Below are 16,136 nucleotides of genomic sequence, written 5' to 3'. Positions count from 1 at the left end.
AGTTGCAGGTTTTCATCGGACACACCCTTTTTCATACTAAAGAACTGCAGAAACAAAATTGATACAGTGAAGGCAGTGTATTTCAGGAACTGCAAAAAGAAATACCCATGTGCTGCTGTGTCAGATATGGTTTCATATTTTGTGCTACAGAAACTGCTGTTTTTTTATCTATGCCACTTATGTAAAAGGAAATAGGATACAATACATACTGTACATGGTCTCAGTTACCCTAAGGTTTTGGAACTCCTTGCCAATTCTTGAAATTCTGCCCTTTTAATTGCATACTTAAGATACTATGAGGTTATTCTGCAACTAGAGAGACTAGATATCTGTGGCTATGAGCATATTTGGACAAAACATAAAACATAATTGTATTCTAAAATACGTTTATGGGGCCTCATGATATAGGCAGTCCCTTCTACTACAAAGACGTCTCTTGATTGTGCTGTTAATAGTACAGGAGCTCCCTCTGCTGGAAACTGCAAGTACTCCTGTTCACCTATGAATCGTGTAAGGACCAAGAGAAATGAATAGATTTAGAGAGAGCCGAAACATTGTGTTCCTTTTCTTCGCTTTTTCTCCATGGAATAAACCTTTAATCGTTCATCTGAAACTTAATTCTTACTGTGATGCTAAGGTCAGTTCAGTGTTTTCCCAAAATCCAAGAGATGCATTTTACTGAACTAGTGTTTGAGATGTTACTGTTGGTTTTTAGTTGCTCAGCTGTGAATTTCCTGCTTCAAGAAAGCAGAATTTTGGACAGAGCCTTTGAAAGCTGTAGTTTAGGGGAGATGGAAGCAGATACAATGTACAATGTGACAGGAAGAATTAGATCAGATCTCAGACTGTCAGAAATCACACAGCCACATGTGTAAAAGCGACTGTACCTTAGCTATTACCATGGATCATTACTGTTTTGTTCTGCTGTGCTGAGAACACCAGTGTTCTATCAACACAGATAAGCCCCTCATTAGACAGTGACAGCACTGGGCCAATCTTTTTGCTTGCTATAGATTTATATCCACAAGAAAATGTTTCCCTACATCTTCTGGGCATCGCTAACTAGAAACCTGCTCCCTTCTGGGTTAGATATTCTTTTGTAAATCCCTCTGAGACAAAATAATGAGCATGTGAGTATGTAGGTGTATGTGTGTGTATATATGTGAATGTGAATGTACAGTATGTGTGCATGTTTGTATATACATGTACTTATGTTTATGGGTGTGTGTGTGTCGTTGTATATATGTATATGGATGAGTATGTGTGTATATCTGTTTGTGTAAGTGTGCATGTGTATGACAGTGTGTTTATGTGTTTGTACAGTGTGTGAATGTAAATTTTGTGTGTATAGTATGGGTTGGTGTATTTGCACATATGTTTACTTATTTGTATGTATTTTTATGTGTATAAGTATGTGAAAGTACATATATGTGTGTGTTTTCTTTCTTCTCTTTTCAGCATGGAATAAACCTATTACTTGTTCCTTTACATATATGTGTATCTAGTATAGGTGTGGGTATGTGAATGTTGTATGTTTGTATGTGTGTATTTGTATTTGTGTACAGTATAGATGTGTATCATTTTCTTTTTTAAATCCCTCTGAGTTTTATGAACGTCATTTCATGGCACTGTGTGACTGAATCTAATCCCATTGCCCCGACAGCCACTGCAGGAGTGTGGAAGACACTGGATCAGTCTCTTGTCAGGGAGTGTTAATAACGAGCCCTCCCTTTCTTCCCGTCTGTGCTAGGCTGGCGAAGGAACCTGCGATGACAGAGGTGGAGCCAGTATTGGACTTTGCTTCCTCGGGCCGTTCGGGCCGCAGAAACGCCCTGCCAGACATCCTGGGCTCTCCCGCTGGGGTCAGCCCCTCTGACCTGCCCCTCAAACTGGCTGAGCTCTCCCTTACAGGTCTGTGTCCGCCTCTGGTCCGGGGATATACTGCCCACATTCCTTCCCCTTGCTCACGTTCGCCTCTGGAATTGTCTTTTCTGTCACCAGCGTTCGACTGGAGGGGGACTTGTTAAAAGGAGTGGCACTGCTTTATTGATCAGTATACGTGTTACTATTTTAAAAGTTCTATGCAGATACTGCTCTCCATTAAAAAAGGGGGGATGATGACTTTTTCCAGAAACCTTTGCCCTCAAACCAGTGGTAACAACACTAGAGGCCAGCACCATTACCATTGCTTTTATTTTAACTCAAGTTCTGTCTGCCACTGACTGCTTTCCTGACTGGATTGCATCTAAGACACAGTTTCTGCCTTTGCCCATTTTTCAACAACTTCCTCAAAGTGTCTTCGTTGAAGGGTCTGTCTGACTGGGATTTCTGTCTCCCATTCTGGATTGTGACTTTTCCCCTCTCTGCCACATCAGCAGCATTTTCCTCTCATAGTCTGATCTGGTCAGGTCACAGAACGGCCAGGCCTGGTCAGTTCTGGGCTGGGAGACCTCTAAAGGGGTTTTCTGCTACTGTAAATGGTGTTGGTAGATCAGTAAATGACACTCTTTCCTCTGGCCAAGAATGACCAAGAACAGGACAACACTATAGTGACAGGGTGTACTTCAGTGTGGGAAGTGTCATCCTGCTGGTGAGATTTAAAAGTGCTGTCCTGAATATTTGCTCTTTACAGGTCAGGTGGCACTCTTCATAAGAGCAGCAGTGTCCTGCCTTAATCCTGCTGGACTTGCAGCTTGCAGACTTCCTAAAGTTTCCTCTTAATTCTATTGATGAAGCCATTTCTTCCTTCTCTATTTGATCTGCTGTGCAGTGACCAGTGGAGGTGGGGAGTTGTACTTCAGCGGCAGATAAAATGGCTCCCCACCTGTATGTAAAGGGCTCTGAGATTCTCTGTGATGAAAAGTGAAACAAAAATGTAAGAAATTATAGGAGGAATTTTTACCGACTGACCAAAAGCACAGAAAAACAGTGACTTCCATGGCTGATCTAGCAGGGCATCGTGTGCTCTGTCTTTCTGTCCATCCAGTTTGGCTGACAGAAAAGGTCTCTTTTTCTGTTGTGTACCACAGAAACACATCACCCCTGCTTTGTGAATAAAATGTCTTTAGTTCTGCTGCTGGGATTTTCAGGAGTGTCAAACATCTGATAAATAAGCACCTTTCCAAAATGTTTCTCTCAATCATCATCTTCTCTTTGAGACTTTGAGAAATCTAGGTTGTTGGAAAGTGTAAAGGCGGGAAAAGGCTTCTGCTCAGTAAAAGCATTGTCTTTTTCAATTAAATGTAAATACTGTGTCATACTGAACGAGACACAGAATGTATTTTCACTTTTAAAGTCTCACTTCTTTACGTTTGGATTATGAAGTTCTTTAAATATTCCTCATCATGGATTTTAAGAGAGTTTAAACACTCCCATATAATAAAGGGCATATTTTCTGAAACCACAGTATGTGTGTGAAATAGCTTGCTCCAGTTCTCACCTGGAATTTGGGCACTGATGAGCCTAACCAGCATGACTTGAAAAAGGCAGGGAACCTTAAAATCTGGAGAATACCCTAACATGAGGAAGAGTATGGAAAGTGCAGTAACCTCCTAGAACACAGCAGATCAGTTTTTCTGTAAATTTAAAATTAAAAGGCCTCATCTACAGTACACAGATAAAAAGACGTACTGTAGACTGTATCATCAGTTTCTTCCTTCTATATTATGACAAATCTACGTGACTTGATGATGGTTACATTGATTCTGTGTCATAATGTGCGATGCTAACACAGCTAGTCCCTCACTAATAGTTGAAAATATTAAATATATAATAACATTTCAAAATGTTGCTTGAAGGATGTGGTTTGGTTATGTGAATAATATGTTTTAGAAAGATTTTCCACCAAGAAGGAACACCGTATTCACATTATCAGACCTTAAGACATATACTGTATGTTGCATGTACAATATCTTACAATATATAGAAGATCAAGTCCCCCTAAGGCCTGGGTGAGATTGAAATGTAAGTTCCCAGTTACCCAGTGAAGCTACAGTTTAGGCAGGAAACTCATTTTTTCTCGACTTGCATCGCAAGACACTGAAGTACTCACATGTCACCTCATATCCCCGTACATCCTAACAGCACCAGAGGAGTAACTAGCACATATTTGTTAACTAATAAACACAGCTAATGAAAGGCGAGGAAGGACTTCTTAAAGCTGGCTTGGTTTTGAGGTCCGTTTTTGCCCTTTGTATTCACCCCAAATTAATCCAAACTCCACCTCCTTTCTTCCAACAAGGGGAAGGGCAGTGGCAGCTCATGAAGAACAGCTGGTCTGACACATTTAACTTCAAAGGGCTGCTTAGGAGACATGTCTACCATGAAGGTCAAGGCCTAAGAGTCAGGGACGCAGTTTTGTCTAATGCTAAATAAGTCTAAGTCCTGCATACTTGTGTCCTCCTGGTGGAAACAAATTTCAAGCCCATCAGATGGCAGTTTTTCATTTAGTAGCGGGGACAACCTGGAAGTCTGAAATATAACAAATATAAAACCGTCGGGTATAAAACATTGCAGGTTTGGAATCAGCAGTCGGCGGGTGGGCGGAAGTTTTTGGTTCACTCGAGGCTCAGGACCACCTCTGTCTCTTTTTCCCCCAGATGGGTCAGAAGGTGCGCAGTCCCCCACCTCGGAGGAGGCCCCTCCACCGTCGGAGAGTTCCGAGGTGAAGGATGGATCTTAAGAGACACGGGGGCACACTGGAATATGCCTGGAGCGGGGTGTCAGTACGGAGGGGATAGAGAGAGATGGACTGTCGGGAGCCAATCCGTTTAGTCACTCGTCACGTTGCCGTGACCGACAGCCACTTCTGGGGGGACTGTTTGGCTGCAGCGTGGGGCCTGGGAGCCCTACCTTGACCAGATGAGGGACAGAGAGGGAGAGAGAGGGGGAGAGAGGGTGTCAGTTTCCCTACGCTTTGAAGACAGAAATTAAACAATTATTTTGAACTCAAACAGCGGACAAAACCTTCCTTTTTAAAATCAATCTGAGCTCAGCAGGAAGGTGAGAGGAAGGAAAAAACTCATTTTCCATGCTTTGCTGGACTATCCAATGAACACTCCTGAGGAAGTTTTGTATTGTCGTTTTTTTAAGAAGGAATGAGTATCACCTGTGGATTTGACATTTTTCTTCTGCATAAGCAAAACAGTTTCATCTCTGGCCTAGGCTAGCACCACCCAGAAGATGTCCAAATGGGGAAAGATAACATGAGATCTTTAACTCCCAGAAAGCTGACAAGGTCATGCACAAGGAAGGCTCAGAATTTGAACGAGTTTCCAGACTTGTTCTCAATTTCTTCGAATCCGTGTTTCTCCTAGGAATATGGTTTGGGGAAAATCTTATATTTAATCTATCCTGCCCACATCTGCATTCCCAATAAGATTTCCACAGTGATACAGTAGCTACGAAGGATAGCTTCTCTCCATGGCAACAATCCAATAACTGGAGCATGACCATTGCCCAAAAGTAGAAAATCACTGACAGTCCTTTTGAATTATAGGAAATAATAAGAATCCAATGTTGTCTCTCTCACCATAATGAATGGAAAGAAGTGTCTGGCTTTTTAGTGTAAAAAACAAGACTTTCTCTGAGACAATTTTGATGTTTAGACAAAGAAATGGCTACACAATCTTGTAATGGCATTCCACAGAGGCGGTGAGGAATCTTCAAGACGTCCAGATTTTGTGAACAATCTTCAAATCACAGACGCACTAAGAGGGACAAGTGTTTTTTGCTAGTGAACGATGAACTGAAACCCCTGGTGAGAAACAACAAATACTGACAGTTCACCTGCTTGAGTTGTACATACTGTTGTATGTGTCTGATATTAGATTGAATTTACCCACTTGAACAAGTATAAGCGTATACATGTTTTATATATAAGATACAGTATATAGATTGTTTATGTAAAGTACAATACATGGAAGGGAGGAATACAACTTGAAATAGTTTTGTTCTCTCTCCCCAACACATTGGGAAAAGCACCTTCAGCACTCATGGTCTGGCATTGTAACATTCAAGTGAACCTTCATCACATACAAATCTAGACAGAACAGTCAGATTGCCAGAACACTTGTGAAACTAATAAATGCCTTTATTTGTATTATTTTTAATGGTGTACTTATTTCCTTTCATATAAAACAAAATGCTGGTCCTGTTGTGTGATACAATAAAACACAAAAGCATTTTATGTCATTTTTCATTTTTCTCACCAGTCACTTTTCCTGCCCAAAACAGACAGATTGGTGTTTAAAAGAAATGTACATTTTATTAAATGTTGCCAGAATCTGAAATGACCAATACCAAAGAAGATTATCAGCGGATAGCTATGTACACTAAACTCGCAACCTTAACAAAATTTAAGTTACACAATGCTACTATTCCATAATAACTTGCTCAGAATTAAATTAAATCAGATGTTAAATATCAAAAGGAATGACAATAAAGACATACTTCTAGCATAAATTTTACCTATAATAAGTGCTGAAAAATGGAACACTGTTAACACATGAAATATGTAATTTTTAAAAACACTGTATATGACTGTTCTTAACTAGCTGATTAAATTATTTTAGAGTTTCTCAGTTCAAAAAAGCACCTGATAGAGACATTACAAATATTATCTCTGGAAAAGAAAGTACAAAGTTCTTAGACACACTGCTACTCACTAGGTGGAGACATATTCTAAATATGCTCCACAAGACATTGGAATGCTTTTAGCAGCACGTCCAGAAGGCAAGCTTTTGAAGAACCTTCTCAAGCTGGTGGGAAGCAAACTATTTTCTTTATGTGCACATGTTAGAAATTGATGGATCATCATTAATGACAATGGATAAAAATTAATTATATGATTGATTTGCTAGCAAAAAATGAATGTCATTTCATTTACCTAGTGTTCAAATGCCACTATTCGGGGAAACATTTCAGACGTTGTCAATAATTAACATAACTCATGATGCAACTTTTGCAATCTTTAGTCCTGAAGGAAATCAATTTGAATTATGAACAGGTTAAGAGCAAGAGGAATCCAGACTGTGATAGAAGTACTTGGAGGTAAAAGAGAGACACAGTTATCTGTCCCATTTACAACAGCTGTATTGCACTGGCAGCTTGGGCTGGTATTTCTGTATAATAATTATAATAATGAAGAAGGCCTGAACACCTCACACCTGAAGAAGGCTTCACAACCAAAACGTTGTGTTTTCTCTCTTCTCTTTTCAGCATGGAATAAACCTATTACCTGTTCTTTTGCAGACTACGCATGCTGACGCAGCTCCCCACCTGAACTAATAATAATGTCTGCATTGCTTTTTAAGTAAATTTGGCCAGCCTAGGAAAATGGACTCTTAAAATGTAAGACTCTGAAAGTACTTTCTAATATGACTTGAGCCTGTCTGATAAGAGCAAAGAAGATAACGAGCTAAGATCACCAAGATAAAGCTTTTACAATCTCATGCCAAAAATAAATTGGATTCAGCTAAGGACAGTTGCCTCCAGAGAGTCCAGTGAAAACAGTTGACTGCTTCTGTGTGACAGCTTTAAGAATACAAACTAGAATAAAATCAAAGTATTTCAAGAGTTTGTGCTGTCATATCAAAGACAATGCCCCAAGGAATGACAGTAATAATTTTTGCTTCGAAGCTGTCCTCCATCTACTCAGACACACAAAAAGCGCTTTTGACATTAAAGCATTCATTCGTTTGAACATTTCCAGCAACCAAACTTTCCATCTCAACTCCCTGGAGAGTCATTGTGAGAGAGTTACCTGTTTCAGCCTGGTTTCTGTCACTTCATAATAGAGCCACCCAAATGAAAAATAACGTGGTTAGTGGACGAATAGGTACAGTAGTACTCAGCATAGCGAACCAGATCTCCTTAGCCAAAGGCCTCTCATGATGTACTGGGGACACTGCACTGCAGAAGGCCAGACTTCTTGGGCATTAAAAATGACCCGACACTGACAGTGTTTGTTAAACTAGGTCTGAGAACCCTACCATGCTGGCTAATGCCTACTTCAGTGCTGTACAACCTTAATTTCCCCCAGCTCATTGAGTGAATTAATGTCTCGCTTCTCGACCTATTCTGTCTTGTAGAGGGGTACTGGCACATGATGGGTCCTGCTCATCTCAGAGCTGGGTGCTGCGCTTCAGTGTTGGATGAGAATCCCCCCCTAAATCTGAGGCACTTAGGGATCCTCTGGGATGAGAAGCGTTGCACTTACTGTACTAACAGCAATTGGCAATTATAGAACACAGCAGCCTGTAATGGGCTGGAGTCCTGTCCAGGGTGTATCCTGTATCCTGCCTTGCACCCATTGCTTACCGTGATAGGCTCTGGCTCCCCAGAGACCCTGTATTCGAGAAAGCGGTTAGAAAATGGATGGACTGATGGAAAAGACCACATGTGTAATATCCATTTATTGGTACTTTTGGATTCTGACCTAAAAAAGGAAGGCTGCTGACTACATTGCCTGCTGACGTCCATACTTTGTGCTTTTAAACACTGGACAGTCAAACACATTCTGAGAATGATCCCCAGTTCGACACGCTACACTATCAGATAAATCAGCTGCTGTTACCATTCAGAATACCCCTTTCACAGCTTTAATGATTGTGTTTAGGCACGTTGTCTTATTGCATTTCTGTACCGAAACATATATTTTTTTAAAACTGGGTTGTGAGAGGCCTCTCCTCAGAAGGTTGGAGGACTTTTTGATATACAGTATACCTTCACATTTCTTGGCTCTTAAAGGCAAAAATGCGTTGGATTGGAATGGCTGTAAAGAATCCAGTTTCACACAAATCATGTTTTTATGCTATGTTTCTAGCTGGAAAAAATCTACCTTCAAAGTCTTCACTGCATTCTTGAATTAATCAGATGTTAGTAACCAGACAAGTTAGCAATCAAATGGCCACCCAAGTAATAAATAACAGCTACATTGATTCAGCAAATACCTATATTGGTATATAGGAAACGAGGATCTTTCCTGTTGTTCCCAATTAAAAAAAAATAGCTCTAACATTGATTCTAAAGGCTTTTCATTAGTACTTAAAATCATTATCCCCAAAATCGGCTTTGATTCAGATCAGCTCTGTTCAGCTTTATATACAGTATGTATACTGTAACACCCCAACATTATTACAAATGTATTACAGGAATATGCATTTGTCTAAAATGGATGTACCTGTATCATATTCTTTTGCTGACTGTGCTGAGTCTGCCTGGGTCATGAACTGTTTCCCGCAGAAACCATGCTCTCTCTACAGCAGGGAAGAGAGGGAGCAGATACACAGAGTCAGTGGCAGGGATTAAATTCTCTCACTCAAGCCATGGAATGGGCGTCTTCTTAATCATGACATTTCAGCCCGACTTTCAGACAGCCTTTTTCGTCTCCATGGCAACCAGCTCCAGATATGCCTTATTATTCCCACCCAAAAAGCTCAGAGCCCGTACCTGAGCCGTTAAGAACAACATTTGTGCAGTATAGGTAGAGGCAGTGCAGTTGCTAAGTAACTTGTTACTAGGGTGGCTAATCCTTAAGGAAATGGTGGTTACCTACAGTATGTGTTTACATCCAGAAACCATTACAGCCTTTTACAGAACAAATATTGCAGCTTCTCCTCAAGATACCAACACGCCCCCAAACTGGAAGAGTGTGATCGTAATCAGTGAGTGTGTCAGGAAGGAGAAGTGGGCGACGGAAGAAGGGTTAGTGAGTTAAAGCGATAACAAGTGCTTAAAATAAGCTGCATTTCCACAGCTGGCCGCAGGCCTCCACATGTGCTGTGCCAGAAAATGCTGGGAGTGAAAATGTTGTTCAGGATGATATTGGCGTGAATCAGCCACACAATAAGAATAACAACACCCAGGAAAAAGATGCATTTAGGATGCATTTTAACCAAGGAGCACATGGTACTGACTTTTCTGAAGGGAATAATTCTGAGTTTTCATGGAATTTTATTTTTCGAGAGGGAAGCTGACAGGCCAAGTTGAGGCCTTCTTACAATATTGAAGACCAGGCTCCACACAGCCAGAGACAGCGCCTTCTCCTGCACAGCGCGCAGTCTGTGACGCTCACTGCCCAAACCCAAGATATCAGGCTCTCTGCAATTTTGTTTTACTTTGGGTTTGTAGTGGGTCAATTTACTGTGCTCATTTTTGTCTTTCTTTTTACTCCCATCAAGTTTATTATTCATGTGCTATCCTATGAATTATTTGAAGAACACTTATAAATAAAACTAGCAATGTTAATAATGAAATTAATATGTGTTGTTTGAGTGGAATATATCAGCAATACAGTAGATGGAAAATCTAACAAACACACCAGAGATTGCTCCACAGGGGAAAGGTTCCAGCACTGATTAACAAACTCTTACAGCACATGAAATAATGAGAATAGGTGCGTCATATTACTTACTCATTTATTTGGTTGTTGCTTTTATCGAAAGTGACTTACATTTGCACCCGTGTATACAGCTGTGTATTTCCCTAGATCGATTCAGATGAGGTACTTTCGTCAAAGACACATCTCAGATCTGAGCCCACAGCTTTCCAGATACAAACCCTGTGCCCTTAACCAATGCTCCTCGCTGCTGCCAAATTGAATCAGGCAATTGCATTGAAGGACACCGCCGAAAGGGGGGTTTTCCTTCCATGCTGGATTACATTGCCTGCTCCCAGCTTTGCAATCACATGCGGGAGAACGTGTCATCATGGCTCTGTCCCCATGAGAGAATGAAAGACAAGAACGAGGCCCGATCATTTCAAAGCTCTCCCTGGTGTTGCTTTGCTAGACTGCACTTTAAAGCCCTTATGTAAGAGTGATCTTTTATTTAAGAGGCTGTGCTTTTCCTTCCTTGCAGCCAGGAAACCTCACTGTGAACTGTTGTAGGGACTGACAGTGACTCCTTAGCATGTGTTCGTGTCCTCTGGGACAGTCTACCCACCAGAAGGTGCCCCAAGCCTCCCTGTGTGCTTATGTATATTCAGTGACCTTTGAATAAGAGGTCTCCACACTCCCGAGTGTCACCAACAAAAAAGCCTTCTGGTCTTGAAATCCTAATGAACTTGCCTTTCATCCTGTAAGGACTCACCAGCCATGCCCTATTTATGTACGACCTCTGACCCTTGCCGGACGAGCTCACTAAAGCCATGTTCTGGAGCTCTGTTCACCCTTTTCACTGTCTCCTTCGCACACAACTACACACACTTGTGAGCAACTGCTAGAGCGGTACAAATTGACTTTGTTTTGTGAATACAGCCACCTAGACTGTGCCTCACCTTCCCCCAAAGAGAATTATGAGTTCATTGAATAATACCGTCTTTCAATGTCTTTTGTTAGAAGAGCTCAAGTGTTTGACTTGACAAAAGGTTCTGATGTAGGTGAATGTCACCATACAGTACCTCTGGTGATTGACTAAACAATCGGACTAAGCAATCCTACAACACTATACAAGTGACTTCACTTTACACTTATTCTTGTGTTTGAAAACAGATCAAGACTCTGCAACTGACAGAAATCCTGGAGATCTGGTTGTAGCACAGCTAATATTAGTGTGATGTTTACTTTGTCCCTCAGAATTTTACTTGCTCCTATGCTTGGTACCACTAGTCATCTTCAGGAAAGCTTAGAGATGAACAGGAGGGATAGACTATGATTTTTGAAATAAATAATTTAGAATTTCTGTCAAACTTTTCTTTCAATTATCTTCCATGTTCAGTACATGAATACTTAGCATTTGCTTAACTATATTAATAAACATAAACATGACAAATGTAAAAGGTTCTGATATTCCAATATGTTGCATTTTTAATGCCTCTCAGTACTGTAACAAAGAAAAACGTAGTGTCTCTAAAACACTTTGTGTGAACATACAATTATATATAGTTCAGGTGTGTAACTGCGTCAGCATGTGTTCTTTCTTCTTTTTTTCAGCCTGGAATAAACCTATTACTTGTTCAGTTATATATATAATACTGTAGTTTTTTTCTAAATCATAAAAGGTCAGGTCAGTGGATGCTTTAAAACAAAAGCACATAGGTGTCTTGATTCAGGTCAGCAGACGGTGAATTTGCTTCCATGTAGACAGTGAAACATTAGAAGGAGGGGATAGCAGCTGTTTTCCTGTTGAGAATTGTTGCTCTCCCTTTAACTCCACGGCTCTTGGCTGTCTGAGCAATGCCAGCAGACTGTTGCTACTGCATGCATTTCAGCCAGGGAAACGGCAGGGGAGAGAAGGTTCTATATTTAGCTCACTGTACGAGGCACTGTGAAAGAATCCTCATTTCTTCTTTGAAATAGACAGGGAGGAGTCTTCTGCTCCAATTTCTCATTCCTTCCAGTCCTCACATGTCTTTTGATATCAATTCTCTGGTTCATTCCTTGTGTTTCACTGCCTTATTTTCTCAGACTACATGGTCTTATCATGCAGTTATCATTTTCGTTATTTATTTCTCATTTCTTTCTTCTTGTTTCCACACCTCTCCCTTTTCCTTGCTCCCCTCCTCCTGCGTCTCCCCCAGCTCGGTCCTTGTGTCACCGTCCCTGCGGTGTCGCGTGATGGTAACAGGCCCTGATTCAGCATCTCCTACATCACTCCCATCCCCGCAGTGTCTCTGGGTCCCGGCTGCTCCGCCCAGTGTGCAGCTGAACTCTGGGCCCTGGCTGTGTGGCAGACTGGGGCGGCTTCGAATTCTTTGAAAACACTGGCCTCTCTGACAACAGAACAAAAGAATTTAAAGACACTTCCGTTCAAAAATATTACAAAGCCTTCAGTTATCAATCTAATATTTTCAGAAAGGTCTTCATACCATATTAAACTGACTTCAGCCATGGCTAAATGTATTCTTTCATATGGACTGGAGACTGGGGAATGGTCAGAATTAAATCACTGTTTTGACACTCAGTCACTTTGAAAACTAAAATAATTGAGTGAAAAGAATGACGTTAATATGATATACACTTTTGATAACCACAGATTACTCTTATCAAGCTACAGTGCCTTGCAGAAGTATTCACCCCATTCATCATTTTGATCAAAGATATTAATTAAAAAAATGTGAATGTATGTGCATTATTTGCAATTAAATAAATTGGGACACTTTCACATGGCAGTATACTGTATATACCTTATATTTTATTTTAATTTTCATTTTACTGTTAGATGTATATTATGGGGTAACTGCTTTCTGCCTGGATGAGAAATAACCATGGGATGATCAGGGTATGGTATACGTTTTAATTATTGCACTCTGGGTCACCAGACCTGGAAGTGTGCATCTTCTTGTATAACAAAAAAATGCATGAAAATGAATTAACTGAATAATGCAAATAGAAATGAAAGATAACGAGGCTGAGGAATCAGCAAGAGCAGTGTTAAACAGCAAAGAATACCAAGCGCCTGAGTGATTCAGTGGAGGGTTTTGTTTTTGCTGTGGTAATAATTGTCTCTTTTGTTAGTAGCAAGCTGTCTTGGCCCAGGGAGGCTGGGCAGCTGATCCTGGCCTCTCTTTTGTGTGTTTAAAGATGCAGAATGCATCACAAGATGGCATTCAATCAGCACCACCTCATCGTCCTTGTAATGATTCTTTTATACTTTTCACTGGCAGAACAATGGCAAAACAGCTCTGGCTGTGCTTTCAGTAAAATTGGAATGGTAGCAAGGGGGGTTATAAGAATAAACTAAAATATTGCCATTTCTATAAAAAGGATCTCAGGTATTTTCTGGTGTACTTGTGCTCCTACCACAAGGTATAAAATTAGCTGGTGCTTCTGAAGGAAATACAAAGTACTTCTTAACAACATGAAGCAGGATCTACAAAGATTGGTATTTGCAGAATGCATTGTTAAATTTCAAAGAATGAACAGAGTGATTGGTTCATTTTATGCAATAGTGATGGCAACGTGGATTATTATACAGTACTGAATTAGTTTTCTTTTTCTTTTGGAATAATAAGAACAGCCAATTAGCTGTCTTTTTCACAGCACCTCAATCTGCAATCAACAGCTGCCAATCAAGCTCCGCTGCTTCACTCCTCGTGTCAGCATGGGAGGCATGAAAACTGTGCACACCCCCCTCTGCAGCTGCACTATCAAGCCATCTGCCTTTTTAACACAAATGTCGCACCCAGAGTTAGGATCAAAAGCAGGACTCATCAGTATTCATTGACAACACCGTACGTTTGCTTCTGTCTCATAATGCCTGGCTGAATCAAGCCCCTCTCAGTGGCGCTTGGCCAAGTCTAAGCTGCTGCTGGGTGGGAAATGGTCACAGCCGACGTATGCCATGACCCTGACTCGAACCAATGGTGAAGGGCTTGACCTCTGAACAAGTGCGTTTACTGGCTGAGTCACTCTGTCTCTTTAACAATAATGTTACATACAAGAATGCATCCTTAACATCTAATGGTCCACGATGACAATGGATACTGAAGAAGCAACTTGGTTTTTGGCCTTTAAATACCTCAAGTGTCAGCACTGGCTAACAGACCTCCTTTCACAGATCTTCAGAAACAGTGGTACAAAGTTTATCCCACTGCATGAGTCGAAGTTCACAGTTCGGCATTGATCTGTGCTGTTCATTCAGTGACCAGAGCTTCTCCTGCAGTGACTGTGTTACAGTAAATGAACAAGTCATGAGAAGATGCAAGTCAGGGGAAGAAGCATGATTTAAGGGAAGGAAACTGGGTGCTTTCTTGTGGCAACCACAAAGAACAGCCTCACTGACCATCTCAGGAGAAGACTGTCGTCCTTCCATTTATGTTCCATTTACCTGATATAGCAAAACTAGAAGAATAAAGTTTGTTCAGCTCTCGAAGCCTCAGATTAATGGAAATAAGAACAAAGAAAAAGCTTTGTGTGATTGACTGAAGGGGACAGGTGTGTGGCAGGAATCTGTGATGCCAAGACTTAAGAGTTGAATGGACCTTGGAGCATTGTTCAACATAAACTCATTTGCCTTGCTAACTTTCTCAACAAAAGAAGAACTAATTTGGCTGGAACAGTAGTAAGTCATCATGTCACTAGTGTAAGTATTAGCAGGAACAGAAAGAGCGATGGAACCACACAAAGGGCAAGAAATGAAATAAGAGGAAAATAACAGAAAATAGAATTGAAAATTGGACCGCAAGGCTGTCCAATTTGCAAGGCCATTCTGTTTTTTGCTTGTTTAAAAAAGATCATTTTGTCTGAACAAGAAGGACATGTAATGATCCCATTTTGCTTTCATTGGATTCCCTTTCAAATCATTTTTTCAAGGACAGAGAATATATTGTTGGAGTCAATTTATTAAATTACACAGCTCCTGTGTAGAAACAAAATCCCATTCCACTGTCTCAGTAGCACATACTGTACAAAGTCAAGTGGGGAAATCTATTGCCTGATGCTGTCAAAGCAGTGGTGTTGAGGGAGGGGATTGTAAAAGCATTTCTTGTAACTAATAGCCAACATGCCAGCCCATATGGAGATAACAAAGGTGAAGCATTAGGTAATACCATGACATCACTGAGTATCACAGAGGTCAGCCTAATATTTATGCTTGAATTAATGGATGCTTTAAACAATTATACATTCCCTAACAAATTCTCAAACTCGGCTCTAGGAATGGTTAATAACCAGCCACTTATGGTTAATATTGATACATTTTTCAATTATGGATCAAAATGGCAGTCACTGGGTGTTGTCTGAGCTCCAAGCTGTCCTTCCCAGAGTCAGATGTACTATACATTCAGATATGTGTTGGTTTGCACTCATCTGTTCTGGTGGCAGTTTTGAATCACTTGTTTTGCTGGCAAAGTCAATCCATCGGTGTCTGAAAAAGCTGTTGTTTGCATAATGCAATACCTAAGAGGAATGGAAATGTGGTCTCACAGTTGAAGCCCGTTGTCTGCCGCCTGAGATTATGAGTATGGGAGAGTAATAACGACATCATCTTTCCTCTCTGAACAAGAGCTCCACAAGGTATTCCTCACTGAGTCTCCTAGCAACGCAAGTTGAGAGCTAGGATAGGGGTGAATGGCTTCTTAGACAAACAAAATAAAGGCAAGCTCCTGCATAACTTCACAGTTGTGGAGCAGAGCTGATGTTTACCAACACAAAAATGATGGAATTATAAAGATAACTCTGTCTTTCGTAACACTGG

General features: G+C 40.7%; 1 protein-coding gene across 3 annotated transcripts in view; it reads left to right on the top strand.

Annotated features, from left to right (window-relative positions):
- Positions 1–6,185, top strand: part of LOC102688908 (cAMP-dependent protein kinase inhibitor beta-like) — a 35,098-nt gene extending 28,913 nt beyond the window's left edge. For all 3 annotated transcript variants that reach the window (XM_069195444.1, XM_069195443.1, XM_069195445.1), the window contains exons 2-3: positions 1,751–1,911; positions 4,599–6,185. In XM_069195444.1, coding sequence (XP_069051545.1) covers positions 1,770–1,911; positions 4,599–4,681 — 225 coding nt within the window. In that variant the 5' untranslated portion in view covers positions 1,751–1,769 and the 3' untranslated portion in view covers positions 4,682–6,185. The remainder of the gene's footprint in view (positions 1–1,750; positions 1,912–4,598) is intronic.
- Positions 6,186–16,136: the final 9,951 nt, after the last annotated feature.

This window comes from Lepisosteus oculatus, chromosome 11 (assembly GCF_040954835.1).
Source record: "Lepisosteus oculatus isolate fLepOcu1 chromosome 11, fLepOcu1.hap2, whole genome shotgun sequence".
Taxonomy (NCBI): domain Eukaryota; kingdom Metazoa; phylum Chordata; class Actinopteri; order Semionotiformes; family Lepisosteidae; genus Lepisosteus; species Lepisosteus oculatus.
The sequence above is the reverse complement of the archived record's forward strand: the minus strand, read 5'-3'. Positions and strand labels throughout refer to the sequence as shown.